The sequence below is a fragment of the Chroicocephalus ridibundus genome, chromosome 2 (assembly GCF_963924245.1).
Source record: "Chroicocephalus ridibundus chromosome 2, bChrRid1.1, whole genome shotgun sequence".
NCBI lineage: Eukaryota > Metazoa > Chordata > Aves > Charadriiformes > Laridae > Chroicocephalus > Chroicocephalus ridibundus.
In genome coordinates, this window is record NC_086285.1 from 730,445 (window position 1) to 754,497 (window position 24,053).

At 62.2% G+C, this 24,053-nt stretch overlaps 1 protein-coding gene across 1 annotated transcript; it reads left to right on the plus strand.

The window, feature by feature from the left end:
* LOC134512352 (zinc finger protein 777-like) lies at positions 1–24,053 on the plus strand. The gene is made up of 13 exons (XM_063327792.1): positions 1–147; positions 318–716; positions 1,402–1,528; positions 3,280–3,393; positions 3,624–3,734; positions 4,757–4,846; positions 5,907–6,819; positions 14,523–14,925; positions 15,610–15,996; positions 17,241–17,367; positions 18,207–18,320; positions 19,283–19,537; positions 21,472–24,053. The coding sequence occupies exons 1-13, from the start codon at positions 124–126 to the stop codon at positions 22,569–22,571; spliced, it is 4,164 nt and encodes a 1,387-aa protein (XP_063183862.1). The 5' UTR covers positions 1–123; the 3' UTR covers positions 22,572–24,053.

Here is a 24,053-nt window from a genome sequence, read left to right on the forward strand (position 1 = left end):
CGCTCTCGGCATGGCCGCTCTGCCCCGCCGCTGCTGAGGAGCCGCCGGGCCCGCTCCCTTCCGCCGCCGCCCGCTTCCCTTCCGCCGCCGCACCCCCCTTCGCCCGCCGCGACCCGCAGGGCCATGGCCGACTGGGCCCCCGCTCAGGTAAGCGCTGCCGGCTCCCCCCCGCGCCGGCCGACGCCCCCCGGCCGGGCCCCGTCTCCCCGTTCCCCGGCGGCGGCGGTGGTGCGGGCCCGGCCCGGCCCCTCACGGAGCCCCGTTCAACCCCTCGCTCGGAGCCCACGGCGCGGTCTGTGTGTGTCCCCCCCCCGCAGGAGCTGGAGTGGGAGATGGAGTCTCAGGAGCTGGCCCTGGAGCAGCCCTTGGTCGCCCCGGAGCAGGGCCCCGCCGGGGAGGCCGAGCTGCCGGCCGCCGAGATCTCCCTGACGCTAGTCACCGAGATCCAGGCCGTGGACAGGAAGGTGGACGCCCAGGCCGCCCAGCTGATGAACCTGGAGGGGAGGATGAGGATGGCGGAGACCAAGCTGATCGGTTGCGAGAAGACGGCGGTGGAGTTCGGGAACCAGCTGGAGAGCAAGTGGACCGCGCTGGGCACCCTCATCCAGGAGTACGGGCAGCTACAGAAGAGGCTGGAGAACATGGAGAACCTGCTGAAGAACAGGAACTTCTGGATCCTGCGGCTGCCCCCGGGGGCGAAGGGGGAGGTCCCCAAGGTAACGGTCCGCTGCTCCATCTTTGAAACCGGGTTGTTCCATTCGTATTCCGCACTCGCAGCCCCGTTTCAGGGCAGCTGCGGTGCTGAGCGGGACACGGAGCTTCCCTGCAGCGGTGTCTTTCCTTTAGCACTCAGCGGGAAGCATCGGCACAGGTCCCTTTGCATTAATTACACATAATTAAAACACCGCTTGTTATCTTTGCGTGATCCTCGCCAAAATGCATCGGGATCGCAAACCGCTTAGCACGGCCGGAGCCGTCTTTGAGTCACGCAAAATTGTGTGGCTCGGCCCCCCGGTGCCTGGCGGGTTTGGTAACGTCTCTCCAGTTCCTCTTCAGAGGCAATTGCAGCAAAACTGCCTCAAAAACGAAGTGGGAAGAGAGGCTGTGTTGGGCACCGTGTATGAGACGTCACCCGCAGCGCGAGGAGGCTGAGCAGGGGACAGGTTGCAGGCGGGTGACGAGGGAAAACCCCGACGCGTGCCTTGCAGCCAGGGGTGAAGCTGCCTGAGGCAGGCAGGGGGGCCGAGCGAGGTGCACGGGAAGGAGCAGGCGTGGCTCTGTGGGACTGTCCTGTGCCGTGCTTGAGGAGTTTGAATGAGAAAACGTCCCCGGATGTTTTCATAGAATCATAGAATGTGTTGGGTCGGAAAACAGCTGAGAGCGCGATGCTTCTAATTGCAGGTCCCCGTGGCGTTCAACGATGCTTCGTTTAACTTCTCTGAGGAGGAGTGGAAGAGCTTGAACGAGTGGCAGAAGGAGCTTTACAGGCATATCATGAAAGGCAACTATGAGGCCGTCATCTCGATGGGTAAAGACAAGCTGGGGTTTCCTCTGAGGCTTCTGATGTGCCAGGTTTTCCCGGGGCCTGGTGGATAGAAGCGCTGCTGTACCTGGCGGGATCGGGGAGGGTGGATGTTGTGCCGGTCTGGGAGCTTTCGGCAGCAGCCCTGGCTATTAGGTCAGCTCTCACCGGTTTTTAGCGTTGGATGGACGTCCCCAGCATCGCTGCAGTGACCACGTCTCCCTGATGGTCTCTGTGGCCGGTAGGAGCCGAACGAGCGCCTGGGTTGTGAGGAGGGGAATCGAGAGGAGCCTCAAGCCAAGTAAAGACGGGGGAGAGGGGAGTTTCTTTGCCACGCAAAGGTCCACACATCCACTGCGCTGGGTGCATCAGCCCGCTCGCCGCTTAGGGCAGCAGAGGGGTGTCCTGCCTCTGAGGTTCCTTCCAGCCCTTTCTGTGGGTGGTCAGTCCTTTAGCTGCAGAGCCTTTCGTAAGGGAGGAGAGCAAGGCTTGTCAGCCGCTTGGTGTTCTGTCTGACCCCAGCCTCAGCCCAGGGAAAGATTCTTGCGCAAGCTGTTGCAGTATCTGTTCCTGTAGTGCAGGGTAGAGCCGGGGGGAAGCAGCGGGCAAAGGCAGGCTCTGCCTTCCACTTTCCCCTCCAGCGGCTCAGGGCGGCACGTTCAGGGCTAAACGAACGTGCTCTGCTCGCTCTTTCCAGTCCTGGCTGCGAGGATTCCCTCTGGGGGACGCGTTGCCTTCACAAGCATCTACGTGTGTTCTGAGAAATGACCTTGCCGTGCCTGGACGTCTGTGTGCAGTGGGTGGGAGGGCAGACGCAGTCGCTGGCAGACAGACATCTCCCTGTGCTGAGGCCACTGGTGTGGCTCACCTGCCACCTGGCTGTCCAACCCTGGCCAATCCAGGCCTTTTATCCTTTTTTTTTTCTCCTTTCTTCCTTTATTTTTTTTTTGGACAGAGGTCTTCCGCAGTCCCTGTGTGCAAGGGAAAAAGGTGAAGGATAAAAACTGCTCCTCTTTCTCCTGTTTAAAAACCAATCCTGCATCCTATGCTAGAGGCGTGGGAGCGTAGCGGTCCTACTGAAGGGGATCTGTGGATCTGAGCCTGGAGCTTAGAAAAATGTATCTGTGCTTCATCTGAAGGTTTCCTTTGAGTAATGAGGTTTAGGGGTTTGGCCCTCGTATAAGGCAAACGGATCCACTAGGGCAGCGGTGGAAATTAATACCCAGAGGCTCACACTTATTTGGAAATGAAGTTTTCCGCTCTCCACCCTAGGAGAGATTGTGATTGTCCCCTTTCCCCCACCAAAATCCGCAAGCAGCCTGTGACTCGGACGAGTAGGATGGAGCGGTCCTGGCTGGAGGGAACCGCATGGGGAGGGCACTTCCCCTGCTGCCGCTGGCTGACAGCCCTGGTGCTGTCCCCGAGCTGAAGTCCCCATTGTAATGGATCCGCGGACCTTAGCAGAGAGGAGAAGAAAGGAAGCCCGGAGGTAAGCACAGATGCATTTTCTTATTCTCCTCCTCACGCTGCAGGCTGGGAGGTGCTCCTCACCTGAGCAGAGTGTGCTCCTGCAGTCCGCTCATGTTCCCAGGGCCCAGACAAGGTGAGCGGTGCAGATGTGTGAGAGCATCTTCCTAAGCCTCTCTTTCCGTTACCCGTCATCCCCAGCAGCGAAGGAAGGTTGGTGGGCGAAGGTGTGAGAGTCTCTCTCCCCTGCGAGGGCAAAGGAGACGTCCTGATCCTCTTTTTACGTGCAGATGCTGCCATTTCGAAGCCTGACCTCCTGTCACGGATTGAGCAAGGAGAGGATCCCAACGCGGAGGATCAGGATGACTCTGAGGGAGGAGAAACCCCTACAGACCCCAGCACCGGTGAGCCATAAGGTTCCTAGGACACAGTGGGGAGGTGGAAAGCAGACACGTGGCTGCCAGCGCCCCCCCGGCCCCTGCTGTTGAGTTTTGCCAGCTCTGTCCTTGGGGACGGCGGTGATTTTGCTTTTCCTATCGGCTCTTATCCAATGTGGCCATCTCTCCTGAAACCCTCTGTAAAGCAGCTGGGAGGTGTGAGCGTCAACTCCTGTCGTTCTTTCTCCTGTGCACAGAGTTTTCCTTTCCTGGTCCGGATGACAGCTCGTGGAGTAAATACGAAGAGACTCTGGCTGAAAGCCACGAGGGCTCTGAAGAAGAGGAAAGCATGGAGGTCCCTAGTACATGTGAGTTAGAAGCGCAGAGCTTCGCCGAGCGCTGTGCAGAGGGGGAGACAGGCGGGCTCAGGCTTTTGGCACTTGCCGGGGTGCCAAGATTGCCCGGGGTGAGATCCTGCCTTCGCCGTGGTCTCTGCCAGGCTTGCCTCAAGGGCCAGCGTGGGAGCTGGATGGCAGCCGAGGCAGATGGAGAGCACACGTGCAGAAGAAGCTGCAGTATGTGAGCAGCGGGCTGTAAAAGCATCTCTGGGCTGGCTGGGGGGGCGCAGATCACCTCTCCGGTGTCGCCTCACTGGGTGAGGTAGCGTGTTTGGCCAGCCTTGAAGTGGAGATGAGCGAGAGCATGCGTAGTGCAGGCAAACTTCGCTGACGTGAGCAGCAAAGTTCTTGACGTTTTGTCTCTTTGATGAATACGCAAAGTGATATTTTTCGCGGCTTTCTCTGTCAGCCCAATGTGAGGCTTCTTGTGGCGCAGCAAAAGGCACGTCCTTGTCACCGCCCCGTCACTCTGGGTCCCCGCTCTGAAGCGTGGGGACAACGTGAAGCAGCTCAACTGTTCTGGCTGATGCTTTTCCAGAGTTTCAGCCCGATGCGAACAAAGCGGCCCGTTTTCAAGCCGCGCGTTTAGATGTCTGACACAGCGAGAAGCAGATGAAGAGCCCTGTGACAGGCAGTGCCGAGCGGTCTTCTCTGGGCACGCAAGTGCTCAGTGCAGCTTTACCTTCTCGCGCTCTGCAGAAACCTCTGGGTTTTCAACCCTCTTCTCCATATCCCCAGATCCTCTGAGCTCTTTTCATCCTCCCTTTGCCGGGGTCCTTGGCTGTTGCTTTGAGTTACCCTTTATACCACGGGAGATCCTTCGGCCCCAGGCACTGTACGAGCCCAGAAGGAAAAGAGGTTTTATTCCCCTTCCTTCAGGTTTTTTTTTTTTTGGTTTTTTTTTTTTTTGGCCTTTATCCTAAACCACATGTTCTGAAAGACCTGTTCTGCTTCACCTCCTGCTAAGGAACCCACTTTTTCCCTTTGTCTAGCTATATATAGAGATCTCACCATTGTACTGTCTGAGCTTTCCCAAGAAGTCTTTATCAATGATCTGGACGAGGGGATCGAGTGCAGCCTCAGTAAGTTTGTAGACAACACCAAGTTGGGCGGGAGTGTGGATCTGCTGGAGGGTAGGAAGGCTCTAATGAGGGATCTGGACAGGCTGGATGGACGGGCCGAAGCCAATGGTGTGAGGGTCAACAGGGACAAGTGCCGGGTCCTGCTCTTGGGTCACCCCAACCCCATGGACGCTCCAGGCTGGGGGCAGGGTGGCTGGAGAGCTGCCCGGCGGAAAAGGACCTGGGCGTGGTGGTCGACAGCGGCTGAATATGAGCCAGCAGCGTGCCCGGGTGGCCAAGAAGGCCAACAGCATCCTGGTTTGTACTGGGAATTGCGTGGCCAGCAGGAGCGGGGCAGTGATGGTCCCCCTGTCCTGGGCACTGGTGAGGCCCCACCTCGAGGGCCGCGTCCAGTTTTGGGCCCCTCATTGCAAGAAAGACACGGAGGGGCTGGAGCGTGTCCAGAGAAGGGCAACGGAGCTGGTGAGGGGTCTGGAGCAGGAGTCTTGTGAGGAGCGGCTGAGGGAGCTGGGGGTGTTCAGCCTGGAGAAAAGGGGGCTGAGGGGAGACCTTCTCACTCTCCACAGCTCCCTGAAAGGAGGGGGCAGCCAGGGGGGGTCGGGCTCTTCTCCCAAGGAACAGGCCATAGGACGAGAGGAAACTCAAGTTGTGCCAGGGGAGGTTTAGGATGGATATTAGGAAACATTTCTTCCCGGAAAGGGTCGTCAAGCGTTGGAAGAGGCTGCCCAGGGCGGTGGTGGAGTCGCCATCCCTGGGGGGATTTAAGATGTGGTGCTGAGGGACGTGGGGTAGTGGTGGACATGGCGGTGCTGGGCTAATGGTTGGACTCGATGATCTTAAGGGTCTTTTCCAACCTCAGTGATTCTGTGGTTCTAAGTCAATATACTTTGGCTTTGTTTATATTCCGGTACTGCTTATGTAGCTCCCAGACGGGACTTGCAACCCCGTAGTGCCAGGTACTGTCTTGAGCGTGCAAAGCAGAGACCCGAGAGAATTGCGGTCTAAATAATGAGGCAGTTCTTATCTGAGAGAAATGACATGAATGTCTCTGCTCTGCCAGATGAACAGCAGTGTGATGAGGAAGGTCCCGAAAGCCTTGAGCTTCCTGGCTCCTTGGCAGGAAAGTGGGAAGAGGTTTTCTCAAGCCCAGAGGAAGAGATGAAGCCAAGCGGCAAGAGCCGGAGCGGATCGACCCCGCAACAGAGAACCGGAACAGGCAACGGGCTGAGGCGCTCCTCTCGCCGCGGGAGAGACTTGGCCAAGAAGGACGCTCCTGAGGACGTGGCCGCAGTAGAGGGGCCGTACATTTGCTGCGAGTGCGGGGAGAGTTTCCTGGACAAGCAGCTCTTTGCCACCCATCAGAAAGCGCACGCCAGCGAGGAAGCCTGCACTTCCCTGGAGCACGGAGAAAGCTTCAGGCAGAAATCCAAAGCGTCCTCTACGAAAGCCCAAGGAGCCTCCCGCTCCAAACCCTCCAAGCGCTCCGACGGGGAGAAAAGCTCCGGTTTCAAGTACGGTTTTGTCAGGCAGGTGAACAACATGGTGGAGAGACCGTACACCTGCTCCCAGTGCAAGGAGAGCTTCAGCCTGGAAGTGAGCCTTATCTTGCACCAGAAGCTCCATACGGGGAAGGGCGACGGGCCGCTGACGTGCACCTACTGCGGGAAGGACTTCCGAGACCTCTCCAAAGCCATCCGCCATCAGCGCATCCACACCGGGGAGCGGCCCTACCAGTGCACCGAGTGCGGCAAGAGCTTCATCCGGCGGGACCACCTGCTCAAGCACTGGCGGGTCCACACCGGGGAGACCCCCTACCAGTGCCCCGTCTGCGGGAAGCACTTCCGTTACAAAGAGTCGCTGAATTGCCACCAGAAAATCCATTCCCGCAACCCCCGGCCCTTGGAGGATTCGCAGCACAACCTGGAGTCGGCAACTCAAACCGGCCATTTCTGCGTGAAAAAAGAAACTAAGCAGTAGCGGCTGCGGTGGGAGGCCGGGGCAGAAGGGCTCGCGGTTACGGTGACGGTCTGGCAGGTGGACGTGCAGCATGATGGGAGGTGAACTTGTATCGCAGCTAATCCATGTGGTCATGCTACAAAGCCCGCTTTGTTGAAGCATCAAAAGGAAAATTCCTCTTAAAAACTCTGATCCGGACGGCCTAGGCACCTCTTCGACCCCGCAGGGTTACGTGAGACTTCCATAGCGGCGTAGGCCTTGTACTAGTTGTCCCCTGCGCAGGTTTGGATTTTGCCTGCGGAGAGCAATCCCGAGCGATTCTCTGGGGGCCGTGTTAACAGGTGTTTCCCCACCTATCTTTGTGCATATTCAGGAGTGACGAGCTTTCGCTTTCTTTTTTCCACTCGTTTTCACCGCGAGGCTGGAAGCGCGAGGGAAGGGAAGGAAGGTGCCGTTCCCAGGCAACTGGCCGCCCGCTCCCGTTGCGTTGCCGCGCTTCCAACGGCAAGCCCCGTGCTGCGAGGCCAGGGCTGGGATGAAGGGAAGAGAGGCGAGGCAGAGACGTGGTTAGGGGCACGACGCAGGAGTTGTCGAAGGCAAAAAGAAAAAAAAAAAAAAAAGAAGAAGAAGCGGAGAGGAGAGAGCGGCAAAGAGCAAGGTGAGAAAAAGTAGGTGCAGGAGGAAAGGACGGGCAGGAGAAGGGGCTGAGGACATTTGGAGCAGGAGGAGCTGGGAAGGGCAGCGTGCGGAGGCGCGGTCGGGTAACTCGCCCGAGGAGGACGCGTCTTTGTTCTTTCGAAGGATGTTACTGGCGCCAGTCGGGCTGTAGTTTCCCTCTGGCCCAAGGGAACGGAGCCGCTGGTCCCTCACACGGACTCCTGTCAATGAAGGCGATTTTATTATAATTTTTTAACTGGGTTTGGTCTCACACTCAGGTAAGTCAGAAGAGTGAAAGCAACTTCTCCTAACCCCTGTAAAGAGCTGTTTGGTTTTTAGTTAATCTAGAAGTAGTATATTATTATTATTATTATTAATTATTATTATTATTATTATTATAATACTACAAGGAAACATGTGGCACTATATTTCACAGTTGATCTAAAACACTTAAATGTATGAGATAACTGACCGGAGTTTTTCAAACGTCTGTGTAAATATTGGTTGACTTCTCGGAGCTAATCGGTGTTGTTCCTGAGGTGGCTGTAAGTGGTGTCTCTTCCGCTGTGTTATCGTCAGCTGCTGGTTCGTGATCGTGTTTTTGTAATAACTTTTTGTAAAGTCCGTCAATACAGTGTTTCCATTCTGAAGCCCGTGTCGGGTTGAGTGATCGCAGCCCCGGTCCCTTCGCTGGCCTCCGTGTTTCGTCCTTGCTCGCCCCTCTCCTGCCGTGACGCCTGCCAGCGCCCTTCCCGCCACCCGGCTGGTGTTAATTAGCGTTTTCCAGGTAACTCGCAGAATTGACGAACCCACGAACCGAGCGGGCTCTGCTCGAGTCTGTTACTGCCCAGGCCGGGGAGGCAGGTCCGGCAAACGAGGCTGCGCCGCCCTGGGGATGCCGCCGTCGGCGTCCGGCTTTTGGGGCTCGTGTTTTTATGCGTTTCTTCTGCTGCTGCTACAGCTGGAAGCAGATTTGGGTTTTACACACAAGAATAACATCGCGCTCTGGGAGCTGGCCCCGGGCCGTGCAGAAATGCGCTGCAGCAATGGCCGAGGGGCTGCCGGGCTCTGCTGCGGGGTAGAGCCGGGACAGTCCCGTGCCGGGAGAAGCACCGGTGTGCGGCTGCGGCGCTGCCTCGGGGCTGGGACATGCCAGACTGACCCTCCGGCACCGACTGCGTGCGAGAAGGGCCCCGGAGTGCTCTGACAAGGGTCCAGCCGATAATGGTGTGCGTTCGTCTCTCCTACATCACCCAGGAGAAGGTGGCCTGGCCCCCCGGTGTCCCAGCGGAGCTGGAGGGACCTTGGCGCGCGGGGCCGGGCTCGCTTTGTGCCAGTTGCCCATCGGGGGGGGGTTTGCGTCGCCGCTTCCTCGCTCACACGTAACCGAGCTCTTTGTACCGGGGCTGCCAATAAACTGTTCCTGCCAGGCCTGGTCCTGCAGGGCAACGCGCCCTTTTGTCTCGCTGCGCCCGGGCCTCGCGCGTCCCGGTGACGGCAGTGCCGGCTGGCGGGGCTGAACCGGCTGGCCTTGGGGATGTGGGGCTGGCAGGGGGGGCAGCGGGTGCCCCATGATGTCCCAGGAGGTTCCTACCCTTCCCCAGGAGGTTGGGCTTGTAGCCTGTCATCTCACCCCATGGGGACACACCTGGTGTTTGCGGAGGGGACACTGGCACAGCCTGTCCCTGCCCCGAGGCTGGGTCTGGCTCATCTGGCACCAGCTCCCTGGGCTGCTGCTGGGTCTCTGCACCCAGATGCCATCTGTCCCCGTGTCCCCTCTGCCACCTTCCTCCTGGTGACCTGCTGCGCAGCTCTGCAGGCTGCAGCACACGCGTCCCAAGCCCTGGCTGGTGGAAGAAGCTCTTTGTTTCTCCCACATTCCCATCCTGGAGCCGCCCGGCTCCTGCTCCCCTCCACCACTGCAAGGAGATACCGGCGTGCCCAGGCGATGCCGCACACGGGGTGCTGGGGGGGGACACGTTACCCCTCCAGGAGCTGCCCCCAGCCCAGTGTTCCCCCGGTTCTTCCCTGCCAGAGCCTGGCTGCCCTGGGTGAAGGCAGAGCCCGGTGCAGGGGGACTGTCCCCTCTCCCAGCCCTGCAGCTTGGCATCCCCATGGAGCAGCCACCGGACACCCCCCCCCACAGCTCTGATGAGGCACAAGGGGTTGTTCTGGCTTGGGATCAAGTGTGGGGCACAGGCAGGGCACCCCGTGGGGCCTGTGGGTCAGAGGCAGCACAGGGACGTGGCACTCATGGCCCCAGAGGTCCCTGGCTTTACTGCGGGGCTGGGGCTCCTCGGCCGGCACAAACCGGGCTGGGTGCCCGCAGAGCCGGGGTGTGAGCCCCCGGCCGAGTCCCCCCAGCTCTGGAGCAACCAGGTGGGATGGAGATCTCCTCCCTGAGGAGAAGGGCTTGGGGGTGCTGGGGTGGAGAAACGCTGGCCATGGGCCGGCAACATGCACTGGCAGCCCAGAAACCCCCCCACAGCCTGGGCTGCACCCCCAGCAGCGTGGGCAGGGGGGCAAGGGGGGGATTCTGCCCCTCTGCTCCGCTCTGGGGAGACCCCCCTGCAGTGCTGCCTCCAGCGCTGGGGCCTCAGCACAGGAGAGACACGGAGCTGTTGGAGCGGGGCCAGAGGGGGCCCCGGAGCTGCTGGGAGGGCTGGAGCCCCTCTGCTGTGGGGACAGGCTGAGAGAGCTGGGGGGGTTCAGCCTGGAGAAGAGAAGGCTCCGCGGAGACCTTCCAGCCCCTTCCAGTCCCTCGAGGGGCTCCAGGAAAGCTGGGGAGGGACTCTGGAGCAGGGAGGGGAGCCATGGGACGAGGGGGAAGGGTTTTCCACTGACAGAGGGGAGACTGAGATGAGATGTGAGGCAGAAATTGTTGGCTGTGAGGGGGGTGAGCCCCTGGCCCAGGGTGCCCAGAGAAGCTGTGGCTGCCCCATCCCTGGAGGGGTTCAAGGGCAGGTTGGACGGGGCTCGGAGCAACCTGGGCTGGTGGGAGGTGTCCCTGCCCAGGGCAGGGGGTGCCACTGGGTGGCCTTTAAGGTCCCTTCCCACCCAAACCAGTCTGTGGTTCCATGGGGCTGCCCCACGCAGGGCGGGGTACGGGGACAGGGATGCCGAGGAGGGAGAGGAGGAGGGGAAAGGGGCGACTGGTGACAGGGGACAAAGCACCGTGCTGGATCCGGCCGCCCCAGCGCAGGGTGGCTCCGTGCCCCGGCTGTGGCCAGCAGCGAGGCTGAGCGCGGCTCCTGGGACGAGCACGTGGAGAGGCCAGAAATACACACATACGTACTTTTAAATATATATATATGTATATATTTCCACGCATACGTACATGTCCTGCAGCCCAGACCACGGGCAGACAGCAGCTCCCACGAACACAGCGCCCGGGGCCGCATCCTGATCCCGTTCTGGCTGATCACGGTGCCATTAGTGGGAAATAAATATATATAATAAATGCACATAAATATATCTATATGTGTATATATATCCGTGCAGCCCAGTAGCTGCCCCTGGATCCCAGTTTACCCAGTTGCACCAGGACATCCAAGCCCCGGGGCAGTGCCCCCTCCCCTCATCCCAGAGCTGCTCCCGGTGTCCCCTCCTGACGGGTGTCACCTGCGCTGGGGGCTGCAGCTCCCTGGGACACCTCGGGAGGGGCCTGGACGGGGGTCCCTAATCCGGGTCCCCACCTCCCACCATGTCCCTGGGTGCGTGGGGACAGGCATTGAACCCCCCCAGCCACAGGCATGTGTGCCATGCCGCGGCCATGCCCCCATTCCGGCATCGCAGCAGTGACGGGATGTGGCCTCGTCCCCGTGTCCCCCTCGTCCCCTCCCTTTTTCCGCAATCCAAAGGGTTTCCTGCCCTTCCCCGTGTGCGGTGTCACCGACTTCCCCCCATTGTCACCCCGTGCCGGGGGTCCTGAGGTCAGGACGGGGAGCAGGGCCGTGTGCCAGGGGGCTGCTGCCACGCAGGGGACGCTGTCGGGAGGGGAGGGGAGGGGATGGGGACAGGGTGGGATGGGACAGGGCGGATGGGATTGGGATGGGGTGGGGATGGGATAGGACAGGGTGGATGGGGTAGGGACAGGGATGGGATGGGACGGGGATGGGACAGGGATGGGATAGGGATAGGGATAGGGATAGGGATAGGGATAGGGATAGGGATAGGGATGGGATGGGACGGGACAGGATAGGATGAGGATGGGATGGGGCTGGGATGGGACAGGGTGGCTGGGATGGGGACGGGACAGGACAGGATGGGATGTGGATAGCGATGGGATGGGAATGGGACAGGACAGGATGGGATGCGGATGCAGATGGGATGGGGAGTGGGGTGGGGATGGGATGGAATGGGATGGGATGAGGATGGGGAGGGGTTGGGGATGGGAAAGGATGTGGATGGGATGGGATGAGGATGGAGAAGGGATGGGTTGAAGATGTGGATGGGATGGGATGAGGATGGAGAGGGGATGGGTTGAAGATGCAGACGGGAAGAGATAGAGATGGAATGGGATGCGATGAGGATGGGGAGGGGTTGGGGATGGGATGAGGGTGGGGCTGGGATGGGGATGGGAAAGGATGCGAATGGGATGGGATGGGGATGGGAAGAGATGGGGATGGAATGGGATGCGATGAGGATGGGGAGGGGTTGGGGATGGGATGAGGATGGGGATGGGAAGAGATGGGGATGGAATGGGATGGGATGAGGATGGGGAGGGGAGGGATGGGGTGGGACAGGATCAGACAGGGGGGATGGGATGGGGATGGGACAGGGGCAGACAGGGGGAGAATGGGACGGGATGGGATGGGATGGGGATGGGACGGGCCGGAGCAGGACAGGCCGGGCCGGGATGTCACCGCCGGGAGGGGACGGTCCGTCGCGGCGGGCGCTGTGTGTGTGTGTGTGTGTGTGTGTCCCCCGAGCCCCGCCCGCATCCCGGGGTCGGTGGGGGGGTGTCCGGTGTGTGTGGGGGGGGGATGTGTGTGTGTGTGGGGGGGGTGCCGGTCGGTTTCCATGGCGACGCCGCCCTCGGCCGCCATTTCAAGGCCCGCGGGGCGCGAGGCCGCCGGGCGCGCGAGGTTGGAGGGGGGGGGGGGGGGGGGCGCGGTGTCGGGGGGGGGCCGCCAGGGGGCGCCGCGCCAGCCCCGCCCCCCGCCATGGCGGCGCCCGACGGTGCGGCCCGGGCAGCGCCCCCCCCAGCCCCCCACCCCCCCCGCCCGGGACCCCCCCTGTCACCCCTCAGCCCTCCCCGTCCGACCAGTTACCCCCACGACAGCCCCAGTGCCCCCCCCCAGTCTCTCCCCAGTCGGCCCAGTTACCCCCGGGGCCGCCCCAACCCCCCCCTCCCCCTCCATCACCCTCACCCCCCCCCGCTCAACCCTTCCCCGTCTCCCCCAGTTCCCCCCAGTCCCTCACCAGTTTCCCCCAGTCGCCCCAAGCCCCTCCAGTTTCCCCCAGACCCTCCTCCATTCCCCCAACGCCCCCAGCCACCCCCAGCGTCTCCCCAGTTCCCCCCAGTCCTTCCCCAGTTCCCCCCAGTAGCCCTCAGCCCCTCCCCAGTTCCCCCTAGTCTCTCCCCAGTCATCCCCGTTTCCCCCAGCCCCCCCGGTTCCCCCCACTCCCTCCCCAGTCCCCCCCAGTTCACTCCAGTTCCCCCAGCTCCCCCCGCCCAGTTCTCCCCTGTCACCCCAGTTCCCCCCCAGCCCCTCCCCATTCTTCCCAGTCCCCTCCCAGTCCCTCCAGTTCTCCCCAGTCACCCCAGTTCCCCCACAGTTCACCCAGTCCCCCCCAGCCCTTCCAGTTCTCCCAGTCCCCCCTAGTTCCCTCCAGTTACCCCCAGCTCCACCAGTTACCCCCAGGCCCTCTAATTCCCCCCAGTCCCCCCCCAGTTGCCTCCAGTTACCCCCGTCCTCCCCAGTCCCCCCAGTCCCTCACAGCCCCTCTAACTCCCCCAGTCCACCCCAGTTCCCCCGAGTACCCCCAGTTCCCCCGATCTCCCCAGTCCCCTCCAGTTCCCCTGGTTCCCTCCAGTTCTCCCAGTCCCCCTCAGCCCCTCCCCAGTTCCTCACAGACCCCCCCCAGTTCCTCCCAGTCCCACCCGGCCCCTCCATTTCTCCATCCCTCCCCAGTCCCCCCAGTTCCTCTGAGTACCCCCAGTCCCCTCCAGTTCCCCCCAGTCCCCCCACGTTCCTCCAGTTCCCCCAGTCCTCCCCAGTCCCCCCCAGTTCCCCCAGTCCCCCTGGTTCCCTCCAGTCCCCCCCAGTTCCTTCCAGTTACCCCAAGTCTCCCCCAGCCCCTACATTTCCCCGCCCCTCCCCAGTGCCCCCCAATTCCTCCAGTCCCCCCGAGTACCCCCAGTTCCCCCAGTCCCCTCCAGTTCCCCCACACCCCCCCAGTTCCCCCCAGCCCCCCCCAATTTCTCCAGTCCCCCCGAGTACCCCCAGTTCCCCCAGTCCCCTCCAGTTCCCCCACACACCCCCAGTTCCCCCCAGTCCCCCCCAATTTCTCCAGTCCCCCCGAGTACCCCCAGTTCCCCCGATCCCCCCAGTCCCTCCCAGTTTCCCCACACCCCCACAGTTCCCCCGGTTCCCCCCAGTCCCCCCCAATTTCCGCAGTCCCACCCAGTTCCCTCCAGTCCCTCCAGTTTCCCCCAGTCCCCCCCAGTTCCCCCGGTTCCCTCCAGTTCCCCCAGTCCCCCCCAATCTCCCCAGTCCCACCCAGTCCCCTCCAGTCCCCCCTGGTTCCCCCAGTCCCCCCAGTCCCCCCGGTTCCCTCCAGTCCCCCCCAGTCCTTCCCAGTCCCCCCGGTTCCCTCCAGTTCCCCCAGTCCTTCCCAGTCCCCCCAGTCCTTCCCAGTCCGCCCGGTTCCCGGCGCGGCGGGTCGCGGTGGGGGGGTGGGTGTAATGGAGGGGGGGGGGGGGGGGCGGGGGGGGGCCCCGACGGTGCCGGCGGCCGGCGGGGCGGTGATGCCGTCGGTGCGGCAGGGGGCGCTGCGGCGGCGGCGCCGTCCCCGCTCGGCCCCGCCCGGCGCGGCCCCCGGGGCGGCGGGCGCGCGGCGGCGGCGGGCGGGCCGCCCCCTGCCGGCTCGGCGGGGCAGCGGCGGGGCCGGAGCGCGGAGCGGCGGAGCCGGGACCCGGAGCCGCGCTCGGTCTCTCGCCGCCGCCGCCGCCGCTCCCCCCCCCCCGCCCCCGCCCCGCTCCTCCCCGCACACACACACTCACACACACCCCGCGGCCCCGCCGCCTTTTCCCCCCCACCCCGTGGCGTCGGGCCGCGCCCCCGCCCCGCCGCCCCCCGCCCCGCCGCCGCCCCCGCCGCGCCGCGCCGCCCCGGGCCCAGCCCGATGCCCGGCGGCGGGCGGAGGTGAAGGAGCGAACGGGCGCTGGATCCTCCCCGGCCGCAGCCCCCGGGGCCCCGGGCAGGGAACAAAGGGCCATGGCCGAGGGGGCTCCCGTTCAGGTAAGGTCCCCCCCCCCCGCCGCGGGGCCGGCCCGGCCCGGCGCCCCGCGGGCCGCACGTCGGGGCGGGCCGCGCCGTCGGGGCCGCGGCGGGGAGGGCGGCGCGGCGAGGGCGGGTGGGGGGGGATCTGTCAGCCCACGGGGCCGCCGCGCCCCCCGGGGGGGGGACGGGACGGGACGGGCAGGGACGGGCGGCCCCGGGGGTGCGGCGAACCGCGGCCGGGCCTCCGCCGGCGGCGGCGCCCGAGCTGCCGTCGAGGGCCCGGGCCTGCCCGTCCCGGCGGCCGGGCCCTGCGGGTCGGGGAGCGGCTTCGGCCACCCTCCGCCATCGCCAACCACCCCCCGCCGTGACAGGCCACCCCCTCCCTTGTCACCGCCCGGCCCCTGACAGCGCCCCGGGTGTCCCCTCGCCGTGCCCATGGCAACGGGGCTCGGTTGTCCTGTGTCACACACACACACACACCCCCCCCCCAGTGTCACCTCCCGTCCCGTGGGACCCGGGGCCGCCACCGTAAGCAGCTTAGCGGGGTCAGCGCTCTTCAGGGACATGGGGACGTCCGTCCCCAACGCTCTTCAGGGACATGGGGACGTCCTTCCCCGCTACCCTGCTCTGCAGTGGCCCCCATCGCCCTGGGGGTGTCCCCCGTCCCCCCGCCGTGACCCCCCCGCACCCTTCTGCCCGCAGGAGCCGGTGCTGCAGCCCCGCTGCCCCTCGCCCCGGCGGCCGGCGGCCGTCCCCGAGCGCACCTCGGAGCGGGAGACGCAGACGGCCGAGCTGTCCCTGACGGTGGTGGCGGCTGTGCAGGCGGTGGAGAGGAAGGTGGACTCCCACTCCACCCGCCTGCTCGACCTGGAGGGGCGGACGGGGATGGCGGAGAAGAAGCTGATCGACTGCGAGAAGACGGCGGCGGAGCTGGGGAACCAGCTGGAGAGCAAGTGCGCGGCGCTGGGCACCCTCATCCAGGAGTACGGGCTGCTCCAGCGGCGCCTGGAGAACATGGAGAACCTCCTGAAGAACAGGAACTTCTGGATCCTGCGGCTGCCACCGGGCAGGAAAGGGGAGGTCCCCAAGGTAACGGTGTCCTGGGGTGGGGGTCTGCACCCAAAACGCTCCCCAAACGCTTGTGGATGGGGGGAGAGGCGGTGGGTGAGCGGGGACGGCCCTGCCGCAGGTAAGTCGCTCGTCGTTGGGACCTGGATCTGCCCCTCGCCGCTTCCCGGTGTCCCCCCCGCTGGGACCCACCAGCGGTGGGAGATGGACCCGTGGGGGAACATCCCCCCACACAGGGGCCGGGGGGTTCAATTCTGCTTCACCGCGCTGCGCAGCCCGGGAACCATCTACTCTTTTAATTTTATTTTTTTTACCACCGTTTTGAGAGAAACCTGGCACATTTGGAGGTTCTTTTTTTTTCCGCCACCGTTTCTTTTCCCACCTTGGTGCCGCCAAGGGTTCTCCTGGACCCAGGGTGGGGGGCTGCTGCTGCGGGGAAGGGGGAATCTCTGGGATTCGAGGGAAAGCAGACGGGCTCCCTGCACTCGCGGCTGGGCTCAGCCGAGCATCAGAAGGAGCCACCGCCGATATTCTTCAAATATTCTTCAGTTCCTGTTTGCATTTCGCGACCCTCTCGCTAAAAGAAAGTTTGCAGATGGGACCACGGGGGACACGGCAAAGGGAATGTCACCGCTTTGCCGGAGGAGGGGCTGGAAGAGGGGGGTTCACACCCCAACACCCCGTTAGTACAGTCAGGGTGCAGAAGCCCGGCTTCTGCATCCTGAATTTCTCCTTAGAAATTATTACTCGGCGAACAGGCTTGAAGGCTGCGGGCTGCTGCCGGCCAATTTGCACACAATAACTAAGGATAACCGGGAGCCCTTCAGGCCCGGGGAGAGTTTTCCCTGGAGTTCTGGGGTAATTGAATCTGGGTTTTTACGTCAGCTCATCAATAGAGATGAGGTCCAGCCCTGGTGCCCGATTTTTATCTCCTTTACGCTGCCTCCAGGCGGGTGCAAGTCCGGTCTCCTCCGCAGAGCCGTCCCTGCCGGTGCGGGGACCCAGAGTTGGGTGTCGTTTGGGGAAATCAAGCTGGGAATTCAGCACCGGCATCCAGCCGTTGGGCTGAGACCTTTAATCTCATAGAAATACCTGTCCGGGAGTTGTTTTAAATATAAAACCCAACTCGGTGGTGGCTGTGAAGTAGCTGAAGCCTGGCCGTGTCCGAGTGGGATGAGCTGCCGCTGCTGGCGGCTGGAGATAAGGCGCTGGCCTCCCGGGGAAGCGAGGCGGCCGCCCGAACCCGTGCTGCTTGTGGTTTGCAGGTGCCGGTGACGTTTGACGACGTGTCCGTGTATTTCAACAACAAGGAGTGGGAGAAGCTGGAGGAGTGGCAGAAGGAGCTGTACAAGAATGTGATGAAGGGGAACTATGAGTCGCTGATCTCCCTGGGTAAATACGGGCTACCCTCGCCCTGGCGAAAGGCACGTTCTCTGGGGCTCCTGGTTGTCTGCAGTCTTGGGCATCCTTCAGGTCCTCCTTGGAGATCCTCTTGGATCCCCCTGAGACCCAAATGTCCCATTTTAAATGGAGACCTAAAAACACAGGAGGATGTTTGTAATCTGGGAAAGGGCATCCCTCCGGCAATGTCCGGGTTTGGGGCGCGGTGCTGTCCTGGCTGGGTAGAGGCCACCCGTGGGTGGGTGGGCTGGAGACCTCCTGAGGCTCCTTCCAGCCAAGGTTACTTGATGAAAAGCCAGCACCTTCCCCGTGGCTGCTGGGAGGGCTTCCCGTCATCTTCTGGGTCAGCAGCGAGTACCAGCCCATGCTGGTACCTTTGGAGGAAACTTTTCCCTTTAGAGGAAACTTCTGCAGAGTGAAGAGTTGTCTGATACCATCAGAGCTACGCTCCTTTGGGGCATTTTCCTGCTGAAGCTGCAGGAGAAATTCCGGCTCTGCTGGGGCTAGAGGTGAAACGCTTTTGGCTTCAGGAGAGCCAGGAATTTGCTTGAGAAGTTCTAAAACCCTCCCAGGAATACGTACGGGTCGGGTTTCTTCTCCAAGGTAGTTCATCGGTGCGTGGCACCTCAGCTCCTGCCTCGGTGAATCTCCTCTGCCCGTCCGGGGAGCCTGGCCCACCTGCAGCACCAGGCTTTTCTGCTGCAGCCCCTTTGTGGATGTTCCCGAGTGTCTTCACGTGTGTCCCCCCCGGGGCGCTGGGGCGAGGTGGAAGCCGATATTCGGATTCCCTGTGCAGTAATCCCTCCCTCCATCTCTCTGTCTCTCAACAGACTATGCAATTTCCAAACCTGGTGTTTTGTCTCAGATTGAGCAAGGAGAAGAATCGCGGGTCAGGAATGAGCAGGACTTGGAGGAGAGCGAGATCATTACTGATGCCACCGCAGGTGAGACGGCAGCTTTAGCGCCAGGGGAGCCGTAGGTTGGGTTCAGAGGAGCTGCTGGTGAGAGATTTGATGTCCAGGTACGGCTTAACGAATACACCAGGGCAAGCGGAGCACGGAGAGTTGGGAGCCGTCAGCAAGGGAAACGTCTGCAGCCAGAGCAGGTCCTGAGGAAGTGTGGGGTGCCTGGCAGGAAAGGAGAATCAGGTCCCATTGAGACAACTTGTCCACCCAAAAAAGTCCTCTCCAGCCCCTCCCATTGTGCAGATGGTGCCTGGGTTTATCCTTGGAGCATCCTCCCAGGGCAGGGAAGGCTGCTCCCGTCCAGCACGCAGGGACCCGGGGTCTCGAGGGGGTTCTCCAAGGGCAGGGCTGGGCTGGGAGCGGGGCACTGGGGATGCCAAGTCCTGGAGCAACTCTTGCTCTGAGATAAGGGGGGGCTGATAAGGAGGTATGGAGGTGTCCTAGAAGAGATGGTGTCAGCTCCACCACTGGTGATAGAATCATCTAGGTTGGAAGGGACTTCTAAGATCATCAAGCCCAACCATTAACCCAGCACTGCCAAGGCCACCACCAGCACGGGTCCTTGTCCCTGGCCTGCGGACGTGGGGTGGCCCCGATCCCCTGCCTGTGCTCTTGGTCATGAGGATCTTGAAGTTGAACTGAGGTGAATGGGAGAAGAAAAATCCTCTGCTACCGGCCCAGCGCCACGGCTGGGGGCTGTGGGATGGCGGAGGGGTGCTGAGCTGCAGGCGCCAAATCCCCTGTGCCTGCGGAGGATCCCAGGCGAGAGGCAGGAGCATGGCAGGGATGGCTGAAGGACAGGGGCTGAAAGGAGAGAAGTGTCCAAGCAAACGAAACCCCTCTGCGGGATCAGCAGCCGGAGCCGGCGGGGATTGTTGCGAGCGGTTTCTTCCTTCTGGCTCCCGGGAATGATGGCGGGTGGGAATCTCTCTTTGCTTCAGCTGGCATAAGGGTTGTGATCAAAACGGAGGAGCTCCTACCTGAAGACAGCCCTGAAAACCCCGAGCTGCACGGGATGTCGGGGCAGTCGGAGGGGAGTTTCCAGAGCCCGGACGAGGAGGCAGCCTGCGAGAGCCCCTACGGCTCCGTCTCCCCACCGAGGGACCTCCCAGGAACCAGCCTGGGTGACTCATCCGAATACGTTGCTGATTTCAACGAGATCCAGAGAGTCATCGTTCACCACGGGAACTGCACAGGTGGGATGCTCGGCACACAGCTCCGCGGCATGTGGCACGTCGCGGGGCCGGGGAGGCTCAGGAGGGGCTGTGGTGGGTCAGGGAAATTGTTTGGGCGAAAGAGAAGGGTTAAATCCTCCCAGAACCGGCACCAGAAGGAGAGTTTCTGGCTGCAGCAAACCTCAAGAGCAGCTGTGGTGAGACCTCAGGCCGGGAGGAGGAGGCAGCACACACGTGGTGGGCATTAGAGCACGGTCTCTGAGCGCACTTGACCTGCTCCAGAGTGGAGCAAGCCGTGGTTCGGTCCTCCATGGGTGGGAAAAGCCCTTGTTATGAGAGCAAGGGAAGACGTGTCCCAGGCAGCATTTTCTGAGAGCCCCAGTGAGTCCCCGCTGCCCAAATCCCGTCGTTGCAGAGGGCAGGACGTCAGTTGAGGGTTCCTGCCCTGGTGTTAGTCATGGAGGAATGATGTGGGACTCCAGGCTCTGCCGGAGGAATGTGTGGGATCCTCACATCGTCGCTTGGGGCAGGTCTGGGGGATGGGTACAAGGGTGGCTGGAGGCCTGTGGCGTGTGAGCGGCCAGGAGAGAAGGCTGCGCTGAGGTTATTTAGTGGAGAGACGAGAAGGTGGCACTGGGTGCTTCATGTGAAGAAGTCTGCCGACTGGGTGGGAGATACGGGCCAGGTCCTCCAGACGTGCTTTGAGGGTGGTGATGGGAAAGCGGGGAGACGGACTGTCGGGAGCGGTGGGTTCCCTGCCCTCTGACGGCTTTGCGATGGTATAATGCAAACCAAGAAAGATGGAGTTGGGCTCTTGAGGTCCTCCTCAACTCCATCTCCTGGGTCCTGTGGTCTCCTCCCGCTTTTCTAAAGGAAACCAACCAAGCCACCAGTGGGGCTGGAGCCGATCCTCATCCAAGACCCAGGACCTCTGCCAACGTGTGGGGCTGGTGGGGCTGAATGGGAGTTGCAGCAACTTTCTGACCAGGGTGCGGGTGCCGGTGGCCAGCACTCGAGCAGCGATAGCCCCCCGGGTCCTCCTTGCTTCGAGGAGGTGGGAACACCTTCCCGCCTGGGAACATGGGTTTTCCCTGCTGACCCCTCCATCGGAGAGGAGAGGGACAGGGCTTTGATACATCCCGCTCCCGTCGGCTGCCTCTTCTAGGGAAAGCGTGGCTGCTCTTCCTAGAAAAGTACATAGGCCTGGCTCAAAGTCCGGCGCAGGGTGACGTGCGAGGGATCCACCGCGGGCCATTCCTCGGGACACGCTGGCTGCGCGTCCTGCTACACGTGTCCCCGGTAGGGCCGGTCTGGCCAAACAAAACCACCAGGTCACCTCCGGCATCGGTGACACAAGGCGGGAGCCCGCGTGCGGCCATCCATCCCACCGCTGTTTGTCTCTGGGAAGGATGGGGATTCTCTCCCGGTGCCCCGTCACGGGGAGGCCCAAGGAAGGGGACAGTCCCAGGGTGGGCGCGTTGTCTCGGGAGCGGAGCTGGAGCCCGGCCGTGTTTCCCTCGAGCGGTGCCGTGCCGGTGTGTGGGGAGCGTTGTTGTAGCCCAGCGAAACGGCAGCAGATGGAGCTGCTCTGAAATCGCTCGGCTGCCCGAGTCCTCGCAAATCGATGGCGCTTTTATCCCCCTGTCTCGCAGCATCGTGAAATTGCAAAACCTTTTGGCAGGCAGGTCTCACCGCACCCTCCGAAGGAGCCTGGCCGGGAGGCGCTTTTCTGTCCTGCCTGTCTGGGGGTGTGTGGGCTCGCCTTGCCGCTGCGAGAGGACGTGCCCTGTCCCAGGGCTCCGGGCTGGAGCCAGCTCGTGTCTGGGTGCTCGGGCAGAGCAAGGAGGGACAAACAGAAGCCCATGCGGATGTTTCTGTAGCACCCTCCAGGTGCATAAAAGGCCACCTCATCCCACCCGGTGACCCTAACGCTGTTCCGTTTTTTCCCCCTGCAGAGGACGGGATCGTGATCAAGACGGAGGAGGAGGAGGAGGAGGAGGAGGACGACCCCGACACCCTGGAGCCGTGTGCCATGTTCTCGGGCAGGACCGAGCCGCCGGCATTCCCCAGCCACGAGGCCGGGCTGGGCTGCGAGGCGCAGTGCAGCTCCAAAACGCAGCCCAGGAGCCTGGCGGCCGCCCGGGTAAGAAAAGCCCCCGCCTGCGAGAGAGACTCCGGGGAGATGAAGCCGGCCATCGCTCAGCAGCGGAACCGGACGAGGGAGAGGCCCTACATCTGCCCCGAGTGCGGGAAGAGCTTCATGCTCAAGATCAACTTCATGATCCACCAGCGCAACCACCTCAAGGAAGGGCCCTACGAGTGCCACGACTGCGACCTCAGCTTCCGCAACAAGCAGCAGTTCCTGCTGCACCAGCGCAGCCACACGCGCCGGGGCGTGGGGGTCCCCCGGCGCCCCGAGCACGGCCTCAAGCCCCAGGCGCGGCCCCCGCCGCCGGGGAAGCCCTACAAGTGCTCCGAGTGCGAGAGCAGCTTCAGCCACAAGTCGAGCCTCAGCAAACACCAGATCACCCACGTCGGGGAGCGGCCCTTCACCTGCGGCGAGTGCCGGAGGAGCTTCCGCTTGCAGATCAGCCTCATCATGCACCAGAGGATCCACGCCGGCAAGAGCGAGATGGCTTTCCTCTGCCCCCAGTGCGGGAAGAACTTCACCCGGCCCTCCCACCTCCTGCGGCACCAGCGGACTCACACCGGCGAGCGGCCCTACCAGTGCAGCCAGTGCGAGAAGACCTTCAGCGAGAAGTCCAAGCTCACCAACCATTACCGCATCCACACCCGGGAGCGCCCGCACGCCTGCGCCGTCTGCGGGAAGGGTTTCATCCGCAAGCACCATCTCCTGGAGCACCAGCGCATCCACACGGGCGAGCGGCCCTACCACTGCACCGAGTGCGGCAAGAACTTCACCCAGAAGCATCACCTCCTGGAGCACCAGCGGGCGCACACCGGCGAGCGGCCCTACCCCTGCACCGAGTGCACCAAGTGCTTCCGCTACAAGCAGTCCCTCAAGTACCACCTGAGGACGCACATGGGAGAGTGAGGGGCTGCCGACGGCTTCCTCTCCCTCCCCTCCCTCCCTCCATCCATCCCTCCAGCCCTCCTCCTCCTCTTCCTCCTCCGCTCATCTCTCCCACCCTCCTTCCACCCCCCACCCCCGGCTCAGGGCATGGACATCAAGGAAGCTTTGTGTGGTAGCGCCGCTGGTCTGGTGGAGACGGCTAGGCTGATTGGAAAAATAAATTAATTAATTAAAGCAAGCAACGCGCGGCAAAATTTAAAAGATTATATATATATAAAATTAACAGAAGCAGCTGATTTAGGGGGAATCCTCACCATCAGAAAAAAAAAAAAAAAGGCAAACAAACCAACAACAAAAGAAACCTGTACAGGGTGTTTTGCCGGAGTAGGACTCTTAACTGCTTTTTAAATCTACTGTTTGTTTTTTTTTAATAAATGTGGAGGAACTTTTTATTTGATAAGCAAACCTAGGATCGCCAAGATATTTTTTTTTTTTTTTTATTTTATTTTTTTTTTAAGTGCTCTGTAGGCTGATTCTGGCACAGTCACTTCTGCCCAGGAGCTCTGCAGAGGCGCTGCCTCGTCCCAGCTTCGTGGGCTGGACGCGACAGTCGCTCCGCAGCGCGTGGGGACAAGGAGCTGCCGGCCAGGGGGAGGTGAGTAATAAATAGATCCAGATGACGAGGAAGTTCTCCGTGTGTGTCTAGATTCGAAGCGCTGATAGGTGCCTGCCCGGCTCTCGGTGCTGTGATGCACTCATGCATTATACAATAGAATAAAATACTAGTTGCAGCAAAAGAACCTTTTTCTGGTAGGACCCCATCAGCAAGGCTCCTCCAAACACTCATTTCTAGCGCTTAGTCCTTCCCGCAGCGGCAGATGCCTTTCGGTGAGCGGTGATGCCGGGCGCCATGAGAGCGTCACCGGAGGCATCACCGGCCGGCACGAGACGCGGGAGCGGTTTGTAGACGCGGAGTCTCGCTGCGGTGTGCGGTGGGGCCGTGACGTACGTGTGCGCAGGACCTCGCCGTGGTTTAACTGATCCTCTGCTCTCTTCAAAATCCACGGCGGCGAGCGGGCTGCCCTCACTGGTAGCATCGAGCGCGTGCTTCCCGGCGGCGGGAGAAGCAGGACTCCGATCCCGGGCTGGCTCCGAGAAAAGCCCCAGCCAGCTCAGGGTCGCCCATGGGAGACCACCCGGCTCCCAGGCTGCCGGAGTCCCTTGCCGCACGGCTGTAGTCGCGGTGGGTGGGACACGGGCCCGTCTCCTCGCTGTCGGTTTGAGCTCCCATCTCCGGCAGCTCCAGTTCTCTGCGTTCCTGGCTCGCCCTCCTCACAGCTCCCGTCGTGGTTGGGCTGCGGCTGGGTGAGATGCGCCCGAAGGGCCGGGCTGTGGCCGGAGCGGTGACACCAGCTCCCCGGCGCACACCGGGCTCCTGGCCGATGGGTGCCTTGGGGGCGGCAGTGTCGGATCTCGTGTCGGACAGTGGCATCAATAAACAGA